Genomic DNA, 21,264 nt, shown 5'->3' with positions numbered 1-21,264 from the left:
AACAGAAGGAAATGAAAGCATACTTACAGTACTTATGAAAGAAACATAAGGCAAAAATCTTACAGAAAAGATATCACCTAATTATCAATATATCACAAGCCACAAAAGTAATAAAATTTTTTGTAAGAAAGTAACAAAAATACCGCTGAACTATTTAAATCTGAAGATTCAAAGGTATGCCACAGCACAAGAAAGGCTGATAAAAAATAATCAATACAACAACATAAACATGAGGTTAACAAACTCCCACTAAAGGAAAATACACAGGATATTAAGGTTAGGAATAGGTACCAGCAGGAAAAGTTAGCTTATCTGCACCAACAGAAATGCCTCCCTTCTAATGATGCAACTGATCCTCCTCTTTCTCATAAATACCCCCTTTGCTTTTGTCTCCCAATCAGACCATTATTTGGGTTTCTGACTAAATCAATACTTTCTGAATAGATTTTTGCTTAAAAAAACTCAAATAAATGCTTGTGGCCTTTTATTTTTCAGTTAACAGGAGAAAATGAACTTAAGCACTACAATTCATGAAAGCAGCAAGCACCAAATGCAATAAAAAAAACTCCATAGGCACACAAACACCGACTGATAACTCAACATATGAGAGAAACAGTACTACATTTAAAAAAAGAAATCAAATACGGACTAGATAATTTTAAGAATTAAAAATAATTCTATTAAAGTTCAATTCCCAGTCTAGGGCACATGCCTGGGTTGTAGGGCAGGCCCCCAGTAGGGGGTGAGGGAGAGGCAACCACACATCGATGTTTCTCTCCCTCTCTTTGTCTCTCCCTTCCCCTCCCTGAAAAGAAAAATAAAATCTTTAAAAAGAAAGAAAAAAGAAAAAATTGAGCCCTGCTATTAGAAAACAAAGAAGAGTTGCCCAAGCTTAAATTTCTAGGAATATATCCTACAAATACACTAACACATACATGCAAAAAAATGATCATGTAACAGCACAGTCTGTAAAGAAAAACTTCTATAACCTAAATGTCCATCAACAGTAAGTTATGATTCATCGATACAGTAATTTACTATACTGCTTTAAAAGTATAAACTTTTCATGTATGGATTAAAGTATGATTTCCAACATACAACAGTAAATATTTTTTTTAAAACCAAGATGCAGAACAGTATCTGTAATATACCACCAAATAAAAAAAGGAAGGAAAATATTTTCCTCTTTTCTATATGCAAATATCTTTGGAAGACCAGTTAAGAAACAGCTAACATAGGCTGCCTATGGGTAGGAGAAATGGATAGCTGTGGTTAATCAGGGTGATATATTATCTACTTTAAAAATAAAAGGAAGCCCTGGCTGGTGTGGCTCAGTGGACTGAGCACCAGCCTGCAAACCAAAGGGTCGCCGGTTCGATTCCCAGTCAGGGCATATGCCTGGGTTGCACGCCCGATCCCTGCAGTGGGGGCAGTGCAAGAGGCAACCACACATTGCTTTTTTACTTCCTCTTTTTTCCCTCCATTCCCCTCTCTCTAAAGATGAATAAATAAAATACTTTAAAGATATAAAAAATAAATAAAGTTAAACCATAACCAGAAGTCCTACATCCATATCCCCCCAAATAAACAAGTAAAAAAGGTTCCCTACAAGCCCTCTCAATTCTTGGATTTGGTTCAATAAGATACCCATTTCATTTATAAGTTTGTACCTGCATACTTACTTTTATAGCAACTATAACTTATGTAAAGGGAAGAGAAACAGAATTTTTTTAATGCTTGTGACAAGAAGTTGGGTTTCCTACTTAATTTCATTTAATTCTAACAAGATGCCAAGCAAATGTTTTTATTCTCATTTTGCAGATGAGGAAAATAAGGTTCAGAGGTGTTACTGAGGGTCATGGAACTAGTAAGTTATAGTAATTTAACAATATATACAATTCTAAGTATGACTCTCCATTTGACTTAAAAAGGGGATATACAATGACTAAATCTAAGTAAGGTATAGTACACTATTTTAACTTTTTTTTTTAAATTTACTTTTATTTTTAGAGGGGAAGGGAAGGGGAAAGAGAGGTAGAAAAATGTCAATGTGCCCTGGCTGGCGTAGCTCAGTGGACTGAGAGCAGGCCTGTGAACCAGAGGATTGTGGTTCGATCCCCAGTCAGGGCACATGCCTGGGTTGCAGGCCAGTTCCCAGGAGGGGACACACGGGAAGCAACCATACATTGATATTTCTCTCCCTCGCTCCCTCCCTTCCCCTCGACAGATAGATGATAGATAGATAGATAGATAGATAGATAGATAGATAGATAGATAAAAATGTCAATGTGTGGTTGTTTCACACACGCACCATACTGGGTACCTGGCCCGCAACTCAGGCATGTGTCCTAACTCAGAATCAAACCAGTGACCCTTTTGGTTCACAGCCCACACTCAATCTACTGAGCTATACCAGCCAGGGCCACTATTTAATTTTCATAAAGGTTAAATACAATGCTCTATTAAGTGTAGCCAAAACTACATTTGAGAACAATTTTAAAAGGCTTTTAAAAGCAAAGCCACAAAGATTTGAATGAACATTTCCCCCAAATAAACACAAATAAGTACGTGAAAAGATGCTCAGCATAATTAACTACAAATCAAAACTACAATGAGATACCGACCAGTTCACACTAAACAGAATGGCTAAAACAAGAAGACATGAGTGTTAGTGATTAAGGAAAAACTGGAACCCTCGCGCACTGCTAGTGGGAATAAAAAGTGATGCAGTGCTCTGGAAAACAATCTGCTGACTCTTCATAAAATTACCATAGGAGCCAGAAATTCCCTTCTTTGGTATATTCCCCCCAAACCGAAAAATAAACATCCATCCAAAATCTTATCAAATGTGGATAGCCATGCTATTTATAATAGCCCCCCAAAAGTAGAAACAAACCTAACATCCAACTAATGGATAAAAAAATGTGGAATACCCACACAATGGTCTAAAGTAGTAAGTACACATACTCAAAATGATGCTTAAAAGCAAGCTAAATGAAAGAATATAGACACAAGAGTCCACATATACAGTGATTCCATTTATAAAAAATGTCCAAATCCATACAAGTAGAAAGTAGATTAGTGGCTGCCAGAGGCTGGAGTGAAGAGGAAAAAAAGAGCAACTGCTAATGGACTGAGATCATTCTTTTCAGAGTGATGAAACATTAGTTAGATGGTGATGGCTGGGTGGAGTTAGATGTGGATTTACTAGAAAATACTAAATTTTTCATTTTAAAAAGGTGAGTTTTATAGTTTGTGAGGTTTATCTCATTTTTAATAGAAAAAATAAGTGGGAATAGAATTCTGTACAAAACTGGGAGGTTATATATTAAGCTGAAATAAGAGGCAAAAGTTAAGGTACTTTTCATGTAACACACCCACATAAATTCCCAACTTTCTTTCTACTACATACTCACTCCTTTAACAGTACTACTTGTTTACTTACATGCTGTATTTCCTGCTGGCTGGCTCGGTAGTTTTTCTTGGTTAAATTGTCCACCAGGTAGCTGATTTGAGACAAGGCCAGCGAGAGCGAGTCAAGATTCATTGCTGGTTGGGGCGGAAGCAGGCGGCCGAGCCCGGCGCAAAATCACCATTATTCCCCTTTAGTCACCTCAGAGGCAGGTTAATGCTTTCTCTGTAATTAGCCTATATCTGGTGTCTGTACAGTGTCTTCAGTTCTTCTTCACCAGGGGTCTTACTCTGATATGAAACATGGCACCTGTTTTTTAAAAAATTAAGATTTTTAAATTAGTTAAATTTTCATCAGGGAAAAAATGGTTAAATAACCTTCACTTCTCCCATTTTAGTATCTGCAATACCAGTAAAGACTTGAAAAAAGAAAAAGAATTAGGATATCTCAACCACTACAATCTATATTATTTGGTAACTCTATTTACTTATTTCAAAATGATTTCTACTATACCCTCTGTATTTAAAATGAGAATTTGTGGAAAGAAATACTCATCTGACATTTTCAATCCCTATTCCCACACTATCTACAACCTAGTTACAAGATTTATTCACTTTATTCCTAGGTACTACTTAGGAATGACATAGTTTGGTCCTCAAGTTGTACCTTAGGTATTTGAATGGCTGGCTTAAAAGCAGGTAAGAGCTCCAGAATTCAAATTCCTTCCTGCATTATTAAAAACATTTAGAAAGGGAAACCCAAAGTAGTGATATAGTTAAAATGACAAGTTGCTTATCTTTTTAATTTGAACCACTTGAGAATCAGAGGAACTAGCCTATATTACCAAAACAAACCCAACACATAAACTGTTCTTCTTAAGAATTCACCAAGTACTAGTGTTGAAACACAAAAATCTTTGAAGGCAGGGAACTCAGCTTATCCATTTTCAACTCCTGAAATGTGCTTGTAAATTTATTATAATCAGAACTGTGTAAAATATAAAAAATTCATAAAGATTAAAAGCCCCTTGGGTAAAGGCAAACATTTATCTTAATTTCTTAGCAATGGAGAAAGACATTGTTTTGTTCTCTTTTCAGAAAGCAAAGGTGTCTACCTATGCTCTCTCTCTCTCTATCCTCCTTTAAAAAGGGTAGGAGAGGCATGGGAATGCATCAAGATATTTTTTTGTTCATTCTAAAGCAACAATATTATGAAAAGTTAACAATAAACTGTACTTATAGAACTTGCCCTCTCTAAATTCTAAGAATAAGTTGTTTCTTTCATGTTACACCGGTGGCAAAACTGGCAAAAATCCAAGTTAGAAGACAAAACATAATGAGGATATATAATACAGGCAAACTAAGGACTTAGCAGACTCTTTACAAGAATATTAATTGGCACATCATTTTCAGAAACTTAAACTGGCAATATTGTAAAAAGTGTTAATTGCACTATTCTTGAACCTATAAATTCTACTATTAAGACTGTGTATCCCTTGCCTCAAGAACTCAAAGGAAACAAAAGTATTGTTTATCATAGCAAAAATAGAAGAAGTAAAACAGTAATAAAAAAAAAAAGTAACTGCTTAAATCTATTATGTTGTACCTGAACAAGGTAGTTACTTAAAAGAATAAAAACTGTGCAGGTAAGATACTCATTAAGGGAAAATAGTAAAATTTTTTAAGAAGAACTTGAACAAGTCCCCTAAATATAGAGTATGGAAGCTTTCCCTTTTCACCTTCTTCAGCTTTTAAAGTTGTTTTTCCACAAGTATTCACACATTTTCCACCTTCATTTTTTAAAGTTTACAGAGAAAGGGGGAATGGAAGGAGAGGTAGATTTGGGGTAAAGTAAGATAGAGAACTCATACGCCCTGGCTGGTGTAGCTCAGTGGATTGAGCACTGGCCTGCGAACCAAAGGGCCGCTGGTTCTATTCCTGCCGAGGCACATGCCTGGTTGCAAGCTAGGTCCCCCATGGCGGGGCACGTGAGAGGCAACCATACATTGATGTTTCTCTCCCACTCTTTCTCCTTCCCCTCCCTTTCCCTAAAAATAAACAAATAAAATATTTTTAAAATCATTTTAAAAATCCAAAATTTATATGGAACATATAAGACCCTAAATAGCCAAAGAATGAGGAAAAAGTACAAAAAAACTGGAGGCATCAAGCTTTCTGGTTTTAAACTATACTACAAAGCACCCTGGCTGGTGTAGCTCAGTGGGCTGAGTGTGGGCTGTGAACCAAAGGGTCACCAGTTCGATTCCCAGTCAGGGCACATGCCTGGGTTGTGGGCCAGGTCCCCAGTGGGAGCCATGTGAGAGGCAACCACACACTAATGTTTTTCTCCCTCTCCTTCTCCCTCCTTTCCCCCCTCTCCCTAAAAATGGAACAGAAGAGAAACCAGAATTAAAGACTTAGAAATATAAGACCTGATACTAGCCCTGTGGCTCTCTCAGCTGGTTGAAGGTACATGACAGGAAGGAAGAGCCTTAGGAGGAAGAGGAATGGGGAGAGAGCAGGAGGAGTAGGAATAGGAGTGGGGCAGCTGTACCGGTACAGGATGGGGTACAAAGGACGGAGAGCTCTGATCCACTGGACAGGTAGATGTGGCCTTTTGGATTCCCCCTCAGGGCACATGCCTGGGTTGTGGGTTCAGACCCCTGTCACATACAAGAGGCAACCAACCAATCAATGTTTCTCTTGTACATCAATGAACCTCTCCCTCTTTTTCTCCCTCCCTTCCCCTCTAAAACTACACAGCTAAAAAGACCTGATACCATAAAACTACTAGAAGAAAAACATAGGGAAGAAGCTCCTGGACATTGGCCTTAGCAATAATTTTTTGGATATGACACCAAAATCAAACAACAAAAAAATCAAGTGAGACTACGTCAAATGTAAAAGCTTCTGCACAATGAAAGAAACAATTAAAATGACAACCTATGGAATGGGAAAGAATATTCATGTGTCAGAGAAGGGTTAATACCCAAAATTTATAAAGAACTCATGCAATGCAATAAAAACAAAATCAGATTTAAAATGGGCAAAGGAACTAGACAATTTTCCTAAAGAAAGACATTCAACAGCAAACAGGCACATGAAAGGCACTAAAAATCACTAATCATCAGGGTTGTGCAAATCAAAATCAGGATATCACCTCACACCTGCAAGAATGGCTATTAACAAGAAGAGTAAATGTCAACAAGGATTTGGAAAAAAGGGAACCTTTGTGCACTCACTGTGGGAGTATAAATTGGTTCAACCAGTATGGAGAACTGAGACGTTTCCTCAAAAATTTAAAAACAAACCTGGCTAGTGTGGCTCAGTTGGTCAGGTGTTATCCCACAAACTGAGAGATCTCAGGTTTGATTCCAGGTCAGGACACCTATGAAAGAACCAATCAATGTTTCTCTCACATTGATGGTCCCTTCCCTCTTTCTACTCTCTTCCCCTCTCTAAAATCAGTGAGCATGTCCTTGAGCGAGAATTTTTTTTAATTTACATTTTTTTAATTAAAAAATAAAATCATATGAGGCATACACACATAAAATACTATTCAGCCATGAGAAAAAGGGAAATCCCACCATTTGCAACATGGATGGACCCTGAAAGACATTATGCTAAGCGAGATAAATCAGACAAAGTATTTATCAAAGGCAAGTAGAGTATGATATCCATTATATGTGGGATCTTAAAAAAAAAAAAAAAAAAAAGACTGGGCCCTGGCTGGTGTAGCTCAGTGGATTAAGCACGGGCCTGCAAACCAGACAATTGCAGTTTGATTCCCAGTCAGGGCACATACTGGGGGTGCAGGCCAGTTCCCAGCAGGGGACGCATGAAAGGCAACCATACATTGGTGTTTCTCTCCCTCTCTCCTTCCCTTCCCCTCTAAAGATAAATAAATAAAATCTTTAAAAAAAAAAAAAAAAAGACTGGTGGTTGCCCGAAGAAAGGGGGAGGAGTGTACAAAAATGGGTAAATGTGGTCAAAAGGTACAAGCTTCCAGTTAGAAAATAAGTCCTGGGGACGTAATAAATAGTAATGTGGCCATAATTAGAGTAAATCTTCAGTTCTCATTCACAACGAATTCTTTTTTGTAACTATGTGTGGTGATAGATGTGAACTAGATTTGTTGTGGTGATTATTTTGCATATTTGTCCACATGAAATGAATGTCAGCTGGATTTCAATAATATATTAAAAAGTAAACTCCAAAAAACCGGGTGAAATGGTAATTACCAGGAGGTGAGGGAATGGGTATTTAAGGATACATATTTGTAAATAGCAAGTCAGTCCTAGAGATCTAAAACATAATACAGTGGTTATAGACAAAAAACAAACAAATAAACCCTGTATTATAAACATTAAACTTGTTAAGAGGTATTTAACTGTTTCCACAACCAGAAGAAATGATAATTATATGATGTACTAGAGGTATTAGCTAATACTACAATGGCAATAATGTTGCAGTAAAAAAGCATCAAATCAGTATGTTGTACATCTTAAAGTTACACAATGTTATATGTTGATTATCTTTCAAGAATAATTATCCTAACCCTGGACAGCGTGGCTCAGCTGGCTGGAGCATCATCTTGTAAACTAGGAGGTCACGGGTTCCTAGGTATCCATTTGGTCCTCAATCCCCAGTTGGGGCAGATATAAGAGGCAACCAATTAATGTTTTTCCCTCCCCCTCTCTCTAAAATCAATAAGCATGTCTTTGGGTGAGGATATATATACCCATGTTCATTTTTAAAGTCACTGCCCCCCCCCCAATAAAAAAGAACATTTACCACTGTGGCTGGTGTGGCTCAGTGGATTGAGCACTGGCCTGGGAACCAAAGGGTCACTGGTTCAATTCCCAACAAGGGCACATGCCTGGGTTGCAGGCCAGGTCCCCAGTAGGGGGTGCAAGAGAGGCAACCACAAATTGATGTTTCTCTCCCTCTCTCCCTCCCTTCTCTTCTACCTAAAAATAAATAGAATCTTTAAAAAAAAGAGCATTTACCTTTAAAAATTTAAAGTTAAATTTTTAAGTGCACTAAAAAGGTCTTAAATGTATTATGTTATATATGCAAATGAGGTTTCTATGTAGCCTTTTTAAGCATAAAACCAACATAAATCTGATTATAGAAACAAGCTCAAGTTCATTAAACTCTGAAAATATTTTTAATAAAAACATTTACTATTATTATCCCTTATTTTATCAGGATTATATAAAATGTCCCAAACAATCCCCTCTAGTTTACTCCATTACACCATATAAACATCATCTGCTAAATGTAGCCCTCCTATTAATTCAAATATTTGATACTATATACATTAGATGCTATAAAAACCACCAAAGTAAACACTCAGTTGAAGCACCTAATAAAATAAGTATAGAATTTACAATATTATGTGACTAAGGTAACTGTGTGTAAGAATGGGGACGAGAGGCAAGCTATTCAATATACTGATTCCTGCCCTGGCTGGTACCTGGCTGGTACCTGGTTGTGAGTCAAGGGGTAGCCATAAATTCCCAATCTACAGCACACGCCTAGGTTGTGGGCCAGGTCCACAGTGGGGGGTGTGTGAAAGAGGCAACCAGACATTCGTGTTTCTCTCCTTCTCTTCTCTGTCCCTTCCCCTCTCTAAAAATAAATAAAATCTTTAAAAAAAAATGCTGATTCCTAAGAACTACCCTACATCAAAAGAATCAAAATTCTTGGGGAAAGAGAATAGGACATGGTATTTTGAACTCACTCTGCAGGTGATTTTAGTTTATTTTAATGTTTGAGAACCACTTTAATAGCTCTGGGAAATGTTTAAGAAAAGTACACTGAATCTTGAAGCAATCACTAAAAAATAAGTTAGAAGGACCGCAAAATCTCTATGGGGGAAAATCAGGTTATAGGAAAGCATCCTGTGTATGTCTTTATAGCTCAGTGGATTGAGCACGGGCCTGCGAACCACGCAATTGCGGTTCGATTCTCAGTCAGGTCACATGCCTGGGTTGCAGGCCAGTTCCCAGCAGGGGACTCACAAGAGTCAACCACACACTGGTATTTCTCTCCTTCCCTTCCTTTCTAAAAATAAATAAATAAAATCTAAAAAAGAATAAAAGCATATATTCAAGGGCATAATGGTCAACAAGTAGTAAATCAGTTTCAATAAAAACTCTGCCAAGGATAAAAACAAATGGATCAGGAGTTGACTTGCTTCATAATTATGTCACTGCACTTTAAACAAGCATTTTATTCATGTATTTATTAAATGAAACTTTAACACTAACTTTTAAGGAGCATTTAGTAGCCTGTGTGGTTATCTTCAGAATTTTACAAGAATTAATCCAATCCATACATCAGTATAGTTCAAAATATTACAAACAGACCCCCCTTTTTAAAGATTATATTTATTTATTTTTGGAAAGAGGGGAAGGGAAAGAGAGGGAGAGAAACATCATTGTGTGGTTGCCTCTCATGCACCCTCTACTGGAAACCTGGCCTGCAACCCAGATATATGCCCTGACTGGGAATCGAACCAGTGACCCTTTAGTTTGCAGGCAAGCACTCAATCCAATGAGCCACACCAGCCAGGGCAAATCCCTATTCTTAAAAGTGGAAAAAGTGAAGAGAGCCAGAAAGGCATGCTTACTCCAAAATCAGATATGCTACCACCACCCTGACCACCACTGCAATTGTGTGGTTCAGTGTGGCTCAGTTGGTTAGGCACCATCCTGCAAAACAAAAGTATACCCAGTCTGTGGACTGGTTAATTCTTGGTCATGATACAAGCCTGAGTTGCAGGTTTGGTCTGGGTCAAGGTGCATAAGAGAGGCAAGGGAAGGGAAGGGGGAAGGGAGGAAGGGGGAAGGGAGGAAGGGGGAAGGGGAGGAGGAGGGGGGAGAGAAGAGAAAAGAAAGTTACCATCCTGGACAGGTAGTTCTGTGCCATCCCAATATACCAAGATTGCAGGTTCAATCCCCAGTCAGGATTCATAGAAGTATCAACCAATGCATAAATAAGGGGAACAACAAATCGATGCCTGTCTCCCTCGCTCTCTAAAAATAATTTTTAAAAATAAGTTACCAAGTTCTTGTTTGAAATCAACAGAATACTGTATTCAGAAGCATGTTCCCAGTAGTATTTGCAAAATTATCAAGCTATGCAGTACAGAAGATACACGACTAAAAAATAACGGGGAGTGTCCTTAGCTACTTTAAAAATAACTGCACCAAGAGAAAACTCAAATATCTGTCAGAATTCAATTTATAGTGCCAAAAAACATTTTAAAACTTAAGTTGCTCCATTCTTTGCACATCTCTCAACAAAAGTGTAAGTTTCATTACACTGAGGTTAAATAATGACCACTCGTAATTATTTAACAACAACAAAAAAAGACCATCTTTTTGTCAGGTTAGAGTTTTATATAAATTTTCACGCTGAAGAAATGAATAACTCAAATTTTGTGTCTTATCCTCTAAAAATTACTATGGAAAAAAACCCGTTATTTGCTTTGGTCACAACTAGAAAATTTTATCCAATAAAAACATTGGGATTATTTTGCAAGGTAATATATGTCAAGTCATTATGCTGTACACATCTTAAATTTATGTGGTGCTGTATATCAACTGTATTTGAATACTGGGAAGGGATCATATTTAGGAGTAAAGAAAAAAATCTCCTTAGGTAGCTCACGGAATTGCCAATGTATAAACAGATTAACTGTAGATTTATGGAGATAGTCATGATGTTCTAAAAAATTCAATCCACTAAATGAAAGTGAATCCAGAACTACAAGATCAATCACTCAACATTTTAGCTGCATGACAAACTGTCTTTTAAAAAAACAAGTGGGTGACCACACAGAGAATTCTGACTTTTTTGATGATCACATTCGTAGATCTTTCTTTTCCCTCTATTGATTTCAAGCAGTTTGGAAGATAGAATGAACATCAGAGCTAGAGTAGAAAAATCCAATTTGGCCTTAAACTAAGTCACCTCACTTTCCTAGACTTTTGCTTCCTACAGGATGTTACAATTCTATATGACTACCTTTCAAAGTTCACCCATTTAAACATGTCAACACAATTATGAGTACAAAACTCCAAGAAAAAGTGTGTGCTGTCAAAGAACAAAATTCAGGGTATACTCATTTCCAAGAATATGATGGAATGTAACAAAGGAAGTATTATTCAATTAACATTCAGAGCAACTGTATACATGTTTGGGGGAAGGGACAACTCCTTGCCCACCATAAGATGAAACAGAAAACTTACAAGGCAATATATATGGTATAACTAAGTGAAACTGGCCAAAAAAATTAATTTTGCTTAATAACATCAGAGAAAATATTTACAGACAGTAAATTTGAGTTTGAACTTTTATAACAGATGTTTTGATAGATACAAACATTGATATTCCAGATAAAAGGAGTGAAGATGTACTTGGAAGCTTCTGTGTAACAGTCTTTTGACTAAAGCATGAAATACTAACATGCTGTCTGAGGTAGGAAGGAATGAACACACAACTCCAGGCTAAGTTGTGTGTTCTGAACTTCTGAGCAGAGGATGGTTATTTTTCAAACCAATAATTTAAGTGGCAAGTTGGTAGTAAAGAACTGTATTCCACAATCATTTACAGTTAGGATGCATTCACATGTTGACATAAAAGAAAAAATCCAACAAACAAATACGGGGAAGAGAGACTGGAGATTAATTAGGAAGCTGCTGTGAAAAGGACAAAGAGTCTAAAACCAAAGGGTAACTATTCTGATGGGTCTACATAAAATTTAAAAAGTGACACTGTGCCCTGGCTAGGTAGCTGAGGGGCTTAGAGCGTCATTGCCAATATGCCAAGGTTGCAGGTTTTATCACCAGTCAGGGCACATACAAGAAGCAACCAATGAATGCATAAATAAGTGGAATAACAAACCGATGTTTCTCTCTCTAAAACCCATAAAATTAAAAATATAAAAGGGAAAATGTTGACCTTTTAAGATGAAGCTTAAGAACAGTAAAATGGTATTTTTCAAAATATATTTTTATTCTATTCTGTATTTCCTTTCCCACCCACTTGGTATTGCATACAATTCAGTCCAACAGCTTAAAAAAAAAAAAAAACCCTTCTCATTCAACATTTCAGGACTATCTTTCTAACAACTATAACAAAATTAACCAAGACAGTCTATCCTGGAGGTTTTGCTAACCCTTCCAGCCTTAAAGACAGAAATGCATTTCTTAAATCTACACTCTACACTCCCAAAGGCTGCATTTTCTTCAATCTCCACTCAGGTGTCAGATAAAATCTACACTTCCAATTATTAACTTCTTAAACAATGCTTTTCAAAGAACAATGTGTTTTATTTGCTTTGCTTTGATATGAGTGAAAAGTATACTGAAATCAACTACTGTTTATACATAGGGCACAACAGATTTTGAGCCCACTTTAGCTCTGAAACACGTTTCTTAAAAACTGTGCAAACAGAAAAGGAATTGCAGGATTTTTCTATATACAGTATTAAGGTCTTAAAACTCAGTGGAATGCTATCTTAAAAGTGCGCAGCAGGAAGTTCAATTTGGTCAAAAGGCCATTTAAGAAATGCTCTGGCTAATATTTTTTAATGACATGTTAAGTTAGCTTTGTTTTTTTATATAACACGCCACATTCATAAAACATAATATTTTTAAATGATGGGCCACAATTTTTGTTAATTCAAGAAGCACAAAGATCTTACAAAAATTAATGTCTTAGAGTATTTGAGCATTCGATTAGAATTATTGTGGACAAATTTCCTCCCATGGCATTGAGTGCCAAAGATTTGTTATGTTGTAGAATAAAATGAAATAAAGATTCAAGGTCATAAATTTAAGCTAGTTAAAAAAAGAAAGCTTTCCATAGCTAGACCTGCACCTCACAAAAAAAACACACACACACACACAAAAAAACCACACTTGGAAAAAATAACATACAACAATCTGAGATAAGCTTCAAGCAAATTTTGAAGAAATAAGCATTTCCTCTTCTGTCCTGCAGGTGTTTTGTTTTGTTTTGTTTTGTTTTGTTTTGTTTTGAATGACTTAATGCAAAGTTAGGAGGATGTCCCAGTACCAAGCCTGAAGAGATCCGAGTGGAAGAGATGGGATTTAAACCGCCAGCAGAAACTTAGAGACTGGAAGAAACCGAGCCAGGGATCCATCGGAATGAGTTCGAACCGAGAGGGTTTCACTGCTGCTCTGCCTTGCCCCAAAGCGCTGCCTTCAAACTTCTAAGATTACAATTTTAGGCAAGAAAGGGAATGTCAGTTATTAATGGCCACGGCTTTGTGCCTTGACTTTAAACTTCCGCTTCCACTACAGGACCCGGGACCGACTCACACTTGTTGAAAACTGACAAACTGCCCTGGCTGGTGTAGCTCAGTGGACTGAGCAGGGGCTGCGAACCAGGGGGTCACGGATCGACTCCCAGCCAGGGCACAGGCCTGGGTTGCGGCCCCCTCCGCAGTGGGGGCATGTGAGAGGCAACCGCACACTGACGCTTCTCTCCCTCTAAAAGTAAATAAACAAACAAATCAACAAAACCAGAAAACTGACAAACTCTCCCAACAAGCTGCCGTTTAGTCAGCGCACAGCGCCGGGCCCCAGCTGGACGTCCCCCGGCTCCTGTCGTCCCCCGGCGTCCCCAGCCCCGGCGACGGCCCGCGGCGCCCCGACTCTGTCGGACCGCGGCCACGCACCCCACTCGCAGCCGAAGCGCGGCGCCGCCAGCCCCGGGGAGGGGCGGAGTGCCAGCGCGGCCCGACGCCTGCCCGCACACCTCCGCGACAACGGGGTTCTTCTCCGTCCGCCGGCCCTGCTCCCTTACGTCCCACCTGCCCCCCCTTCTCCCACCCTCTACTCCACTCCCATCGAACAGGTTGTCAGAAAGGAAACGTCGGAATTTCCCTTCACAAAAAGCACTCGGTCCACTCATTCGTGGGACTGTTAACAGAACCCCCCTGCAGGGCAAGCGAACTTGGAGACACGAGCGGCGGGGGCTGCAGGCAGAGCCCGACCGCCGCGGAGTCCCGAGCGCGGCGACCCCGCAGCGGGCGACGTCGGGGGACCTCCCCTCCCGAGGTCTCCCCCGATCGCCTCTCACGCCCGCGGCCGCCCAGCGCTTTCTCTTTTCCTCGGCGGCAGAGCGCGCCCCGGGGGGCGGGCGGGGGGAACCCCGAGAGCGACCCTCTCGGTGCCCGCGGCTTCGCGGCCGCCGCCGGCCGCTCGGCTCCCCGGGGGACACTTCGCGCGGCGCGGGGAGAGTGTGAGCGCCCGGGCGCGCGAGGAACAAAACCCGCGGCCCGAAGTCCTGAGGAAGCGCCCGCGCCCGCCCCTCCCACCCGCGGGCACCCGAACGGCCCGGGCTGCCAACGTGCCGGGGCCGGGGGCCGAGCCCCGGGAGCTAGGCCGCGGGGGTCGCCGCCCGCGCCCGGGAGTCCCGGCAGGAAAGGGCAGTTGAGGAGCTCGCGGGGTCTCCGGAGGCTGCAGCCCGCGCGAAGCGAGGCCCGGCCGCCGGAATTACCGCCACCGGCGCCCTCCGAGTCGCCAGGCCCGGCCCGGGCCACCGGGTGGCACCCCGCGCTCTGCCCTGCGCTCCTTGGAGCCCTCGCCCCGACCTCTTCTCCTCAGAGCCCGAAGACTCCGCCCGCCGGGAGGAGAGTCCGCCCTCGTCCGCCTCGCCACTTCCCCGTCCCGACTGCCCCTCACTCCGCGGAGCTCCGGCAAACGCTCCCCACGGCCCCAGGACCACCCCCGCCGCTTCCCTCACCCGCACCCGCGTACCGCGGCTGACGCCGCCAGACCGACCCAGCCCCTGACCCCTGCCCACCTCACCTCAGGCGGCTCCGGCGGCGCTGGACACAGGAAACTCCTGGGTCCCCCGACTCCGGCTCTCCTCAACCCCCTCTTCGGTTAACTCCGCTTGTTTCTCTACAAAATGGCGCCGGAGGTCGCGCGCTCACGTCGCGGCCTTTCCCCTCCCCGTTCTCATTTCATCATTTGCTGCCCGCCCGAGGAGGGATGGCCCACGCACCAGCCAATGACTGTGAACCGCCTATATCCCCCACCCAATCACCATCAGGTGCCCGCGGATTTAAACCAATCACACACTATCACTTGCAGAAGTCAAGGAAGAAACCAGGCTCTTGCTCGCTCGCAACTACCAATCCGAACTCCCACTTCGCAGACATCGGCCAATTGCGGCTCACGAGTCCCTAGGGACTGGATCGGAGCCTTCGCGCCTGCGCTCCAGCGAGGACCAATGGGGAGATGCACATAACTTCGATTTGGGGTTTCACGGACTTCCCACCTGCCCCGGAGGTCCTACCAATGGGGGCTTAGCATTGCCCCTAAGAAACAATAAACAAGGGAGGGGCCCATAAACCCTCGCCACTCTGCGCTGGAACTATTTTGAAGTTAGACTTAAATAGCCTTCCTTCACTCTCCTACCTCTTTCGAAGTGTCAAGTCCCGTAGACTGCGGGGCTTCCCAAGCTTAAACATTCCATGCCCCTCCCCTCGTGTCCCCTGGGCGTGGAACACCAAGCATCAGAAAGCAAGCCAGCAAGTAACTTAAGTGGTGACGCTCTGCATCCCGGGATATATAGTGTTTCCCCACACACACCCCCAACCCGCCCCACTTTTGTCGCAAAAGTAATGCATCTTCTTCCGTCACTTACGGCGCACTAGGAGGAGTAGTGCGTGCTGGGAAATGTAGTCTCCTACGCGCCACTTTCAACAAGACAACTTTTTCTTCTACCTATTGAAGAAGGATGTGTTACAGAGGCTGGAAGCTAGGGTTTTCTCTTTTGGTTTACGACTTGTACTTGGTATCGGAAACGATACCTGAGGCCTTTACGCTGGGGGGGGGGGAGCGGAGCACAAAAGCCTACCTTTTGCTGTAATGTATTATGTATAGTCGATCCTAAGATTTTTATGGTCACCTGGTCCCAGAGGAGGGATGCAAACACGGGGAAGAAAGAGTGGACCGGTTGCCTCTCTAAACTTTTGAAAAAACCTATCCTCCTCACCCTGTTCTAAGACTAGGCGCAGAAGCACTACCTTTGTGCCTAAAAATACCGTGTGTGTGTGTGTGTGTGTGTGTGTGTGTGTGTGTGTGTGTGTTAAAAACGCAACAGACCTTAGCGGGGTAACTTGGTTAGATCGCGGTGGAGTACACAAAGGTGATGTGCTTAGATCCCTCCCTGGTCTGGGCACATGCAAGCATCAACCAATGAGTGCATAGATAAGCGGAAGACCAAATCAATGTTTCTTTCTCTCCCTTCCTCTCTCTCTCAAATCAATAAATTAAAAAAATTTGAAAAAGCACACACAACATAAAATTTCCTCTTAACCATTTTTAAGTATTATCGTACATTAGTGTTAACTATATGGCTGAACTTTTTCATATTCTAAGACTAACTTTATATTCATGAAACAACTCATTTCCTTTCTCCAGTCCCTGACACCCGTGGCTCTACTTTCTATTTCTAATAGAAAGAGTTTGACTACTTTGGAGACATCATTTAAGTGGAATCATGCACTATTTGTCTTTTTTTGTGACTGGCTTATTTCACTGAAATATACTTTTTGACACCTGCCTTTCCTTGGTTAGAGGCCAATTATTTCAGTAAACATTTACTGAGTGTCTTGTGTTTTTAAGCAACTGAATGAGACCCAGGGACCCCCAAATATAGCAAGGGCAAGGATTGCTTCAGTCTTGTTCTCAGCTGTATTCCTAGCACCTGGCACCATGCCTGACCCACGGTAGACATGTGAGCAAATAAATGTTGAAAAAATCAAGAGAAATGGACTCACAGCATTATAATGTTAGTGGTAAAAGTCTTCTTAAACAGACCAAGGATGAGGCCCATCTATTCATTGTTGTATGAAATTTATGAAATTGCTAATGCCCCTATAGATAGTAGGATTTTGGCCAAGCTTATTAAAACTGAAAATTCACAGACCCATTGACTCAGTAATTCCATGTCTAGGAATTTATCCCACGGTGAATGTTGCAAATCCATACAGAGATGAATATATCAAGATATTCACTGATTCACTGTTTATGGGACCTCAGAACATTGGAAGTAATAAGGAACGTGTTAAATAAATGCATGGTGCAGTCATTCAGAGGAATGCTGTGAAGTTTTTTTTAAAAGAGTGAGGTAAACCTATGTTTACAGATACAAAATGATGCCAAGATTTTAAAAGATGGAATAATTAGTATGTTACCATTCATGTAGGAGAAAATAACTACATTTACATATAACTCAATCCATAAAAAGGTTTGGAAAGATGCATGTGCACTCCACAGCTGACACTAATTGTTAACCCTGAGAAGGGAACTGGAATGAGGAAGGATAAGGAGAACTTTTGCTTTTTATTCCATATATTACTATCTTACTGGAACTTTTTACAAAAAGGATGTATTCATTTTTATTTGTATAATTTCAGACATTTCTTTTAAAGACACAGAATGTGATACCCATAGATATCAACAGTCCAAGGTCAACTCCAATTCTACTCCACAACCAGTTCAGGTCTCAAACGTCTATCTCCTAAAATAAGATAATTTGAAACAAAGCTGAGTGGGCTTTCCCCACTTTAGCCTGTCTCTGCCAGAAAATGGTTTGCTACCTTATACGGAAGCTGCTCCCAGAGACCTTTGAGGCCCCTGCCAGCCCCTCCCCCAGGACTGCACCACCAACACTCCCAGCATTTGACCTCACTTGGGGCCTTAACCAAATACTTTTGGGATTCCACAATAGCCTGGAGATCAAAGTCCTTCAACAGTGTGTTAAGAAGTCATGGTGGCTTGTACCCCTGATAGAAAGCAGGAGACTGCCACAAACTGGAAGGGGCATGGAGATCACCTGCCGCTCTTATCTTATTTTACTGAAAGACATGGTTGGAAATCATGCCAGACAAACTATTTCACTACAGACCTTCAGAAAGGATTCACTGAATCACGTTGTAACTCGGCAATTATGTGCCCTAGCGTTCAAATGTATTTAGAAACAGGATATTTCAGCCAGCTGTTAATTACTCACCTGGCCTCCTGCCTTAACCTTCTTCCAGTCTTCCCTCTGCCCCACCCCCAATTAGTTGTGCATCCAAGATTCTGGAAGAACTTGACAAACTCTTTTAAGAATAACGAAGGCCTTAGTGAATTGGTTTGGGGTGCAGGCAAAAATACATAGAAGAAAAAGGACTTTGAGATCTGTGCAAAGTATGTTATACAGTGTTTGAAGGTGCTGGGGAGACGGGTGGTCAGAAATAAAAGGCTTTATTATTCCTTGTTCCTGTTTTCAGTCCCATTTTATCAGATGAGTCAGAAACTACGATTTACAATGGCTTTGACTACTTTACACAAAGTAGTAACCAAAGCCACTCATTGACAGCCTAACTCTGAATTGTCATGTCTTTCAAGGCCATTTCCACAGCCATGCCTCCTGATTCCCTGGGCCACTAGGCTTTGGTATGACTTCTGTGGCTCTATGCTGAGGAGAGTATGTCTCGGCATGCACATTGCAAAAAGCCTATTGAGAAATCCCAAATCCCGAGTTGTTACGCGGACTGTGACCCTATGTTTCTGTCTAACCTTGGAAAAGTGACTTCCCCTCCCTGGACCTCTTTTACCCTCTTCACTAATCTGATGATATTGGACCAGCATTTCGTGGCTCCCAGATTGTGAACTGTGAACTTCTAGGATGATGAGGACTTAGTGTGGGGCCCTGGAATTTTTCTGCTTTAAATCAACCAATATTATCTAAAAGTACAACTTGACTTACTTTATCTCACCCACAACTCAGGACTCTGTGACCTGGGGATGGAGTTATATTCCCAATTTCACAAATCATAAAACTGAGGCTGAGAGAGGCTGCCTCACCTGCCCTGGGTCCCATACCTAGCCAATGCAGAGCAAGTGTTGCAACCCAAGCTGACTTTAGAACTCACATTCTCAGCCACCTCACTCCAAGCTGTGCTTGGGAAACCCCCTGCCAGGGTGACCTCCCAGCTGTCGTGTTCAATGGCCCATTAGTAACCAGACAGTTTCCAAACCAAGAAACATGATGCATAGTGTAACAGGGTGTTATAGGTTAGTGAGACAGGTTCTGAAAATACTGCTGCGTGTTTGGTGTTTACCAACTGAGTTTACATTTGAATTCTTTTTCAATTTTTTCCTTTTTAAAAAAAGATTGTATTTATTTCTTTTTAGAGAGGGGGGGTGGTAGGGAGAAAGAGGGAGAGAAACACCAATGTGTGGTTGTCTCTTGTGTGCCCCCACCTGGGGACCTGGCCCGCAATCCAGGCATGTGCCCTGACTGGGGATCAAGCCAGCAACCTTGGTGTATCAAGACAACCCTCTAATCTACTGAGCCATCCAGCCAGGGCTACATTTGAATTCTTACATTCTGTCTTGAAAAAGGAGAGTGGGATATACCCCAGGAGAAGCAGATTGGGGGGCGGGGGATTGGGAGGCTCCAGCCTCTGGGAAACCCTCCCAGCTGCTGAGGAAGATCACAGGAAGGAAGGAACCCGAGCAGGCCCGTGTTGGGGTACCAGGGGTCCGAGCTGAATGCAGAAGAGACATCAGCCAACCCAGACTAGCTGTCTTGTTAGCATAATCTCTGTAGAACAGTGGTTCTCCAAGAACAGACTCCTGACCAGCAGCAGTACCATCTGGGAAGGTCACAGAGTGGCAGAGAGGGGGTACATTCCAGCAAAGCCTTCCGGAGATGATCTCCGAATCTTCCTGGCATCTTTGAAAAGCAGAAAGACCAGGATGGCTGGAGCCCAAAGGACTGCCAGGGCCGCCAGTGTCAGCCCTTTACCCTGAGGGTTCTGGGAAGCCTTTGAAAGGTTAGACGCCCGGCGGGAGAAGTTGCTGGGACACTAACCAGGACACTACCACAGGAGACCAGGAGAGGTGGTGGCAGTCAGAGGGGAGGGAAGTGGGGCCCAGAGATGGGGGAGGTAAAGGTGTAGGGCTCTGGCAACTGACAGAATATGAAAGGGGAGGGAGAAAAAGCAGATTGTGTGCCACTGGGTGCCTTCCCCCCATGAAGCAGGGAGACTGGAGAAGCAGGTTTGGGGAGCAGAGATGGTAAGTTCAGTTTCGAGTAGAAGGTGCCTGTGATTCACCCAAACGGAGAAATCGCGAGTGGCCCCCACAGGCCAAAGCTCTGGGAACTTGAGCTGCTGATGGAGAATGGAATCCCAGGGAGGCAGGTGGCCCTTGGGGAGCCTTCCAGAAGCAAAAGCCTTGAGCCCTGGGAAGAGCTGTGCTTCTGCTTCTGCTTAAGGAAGGAAGAGTCTCCAGCTTCCTGGGAACAGTCTGGCCCCAGAGGCTGAGAACTGCTGGAGGATGAGTGAGGTCCACAGGCTCAGACAACGGAAGGACTGTGTTTTTGAGCAGTTAAGCAAGGAGGGGGCTGACCAGGCCTTGGGCTATGTGATAGAGCCCTGTGACCTTGGAGAGAGCCTAGTCCAAGAGTGAGGTCTCAGAAGCCAGAGGGGAGTGGGCTGTGGGGTTGAGAGAGGGAAGCTGTAGCTGGAGAAGAGAGAAAAGTATTTTGCTTATTTTTTGTGCATTGTTTTGTTTTTTTAAGATGGAAAGATTGGAGCACATCTAAATGCGAATAAAATTCTTTTGAAAAGAAGTTATCTCCCTTCTCTGTGATGTGATCTGGGTGGAGCTTGGCTTCAGATAGCTGGAGGGACAAAGTCTTCTCCTTTGTTTTCCTAAAGAAGTACTTGGGCTTTGATCTTCCCTTCAGCCCTCCTCCTCCTCCTCCTCCAGACAAGTCTGGGACTCCCAGGCAGGGTCTGTC

General features: G+C 42.2%; 2 protein-coding genes across 8 annotated transcripts in view; one reads left to right on the top strand and one right to left on the bottom strand.

Annotated features, from left to right (window-relative positions):
- The window catches only part of CNOT1 (CCR4-NOT transcription complex subunit 1), a 77,336-nt gene extending 61,356 nt beyond the window's left edge, over positions 1 to 15,980 (bottom strand). For 5 of the 7 annotated variants that reach the window (XM_037141447.2, XM_037141450.2, XM_037141453.2 and 2 more), the window contains exons 1-2: positions 15,264 to 15,389; positions 3,446 to 3,721 (exon numbers count right to left, since the gene is read on the bottom strand). In XM_037141447.2, the coding sequence (XP_036997342.1) occupies positions 3,446 to 3,547 (102 nt within the window). In that variant the 5' untranslated portion in view covers positions 3,548 to 3,721; positions 15,264 to 15,389. Of the gene's footprint in view, positions 1 to 3,445; positions 3,722 to 15,263; positions 15,390 to 15,878 lie in introns of those variants that run through there. The other 2 variants (XM_037141448.2, XM_037141451.2) reach the window with 2 other exon arrangements.
- On the top strand, positions 11,890 to 15,221 carry LOC128627077 (basic proline-rich protein-like). The gene is made up of 2 exons (XM_053663206.1): positions 11,890 to 11,901; positions 14,013 to 15,221. Exons 1-2 carry the CDS (start codon positions 11,890 to 11,892, stop codon positions 15,219 to 15,221), a joined length of 1,221 nt encoding a protein of 406 aa, XP_053519181.1.
- Positions 15,981 to 21,264: the final 5,284 nt, after the last annotated feature.

The sequence above is a fragment of the Artibeus jamaicensis genome, unplaced genomic scaffold (genome assembly GCF_021234435.1).
Source record: "Artibeus jamaicensis isolate MK-2021 breed Jamaican fruit bat unplaced genomic scaffold, CSHL_Jam_final contig_3152, whole genome shotgun sequence".
Classification (NCBI taxonomy): Eukaryota; Metazoa; Chordata; class Mammalia; order Chiroptera; family Phyllostomidae; genus Artibeus; species Artibeus jamaicensis.
This window is presented reverse-complemented; position numbering and strand designations above follow the sequence as displayed.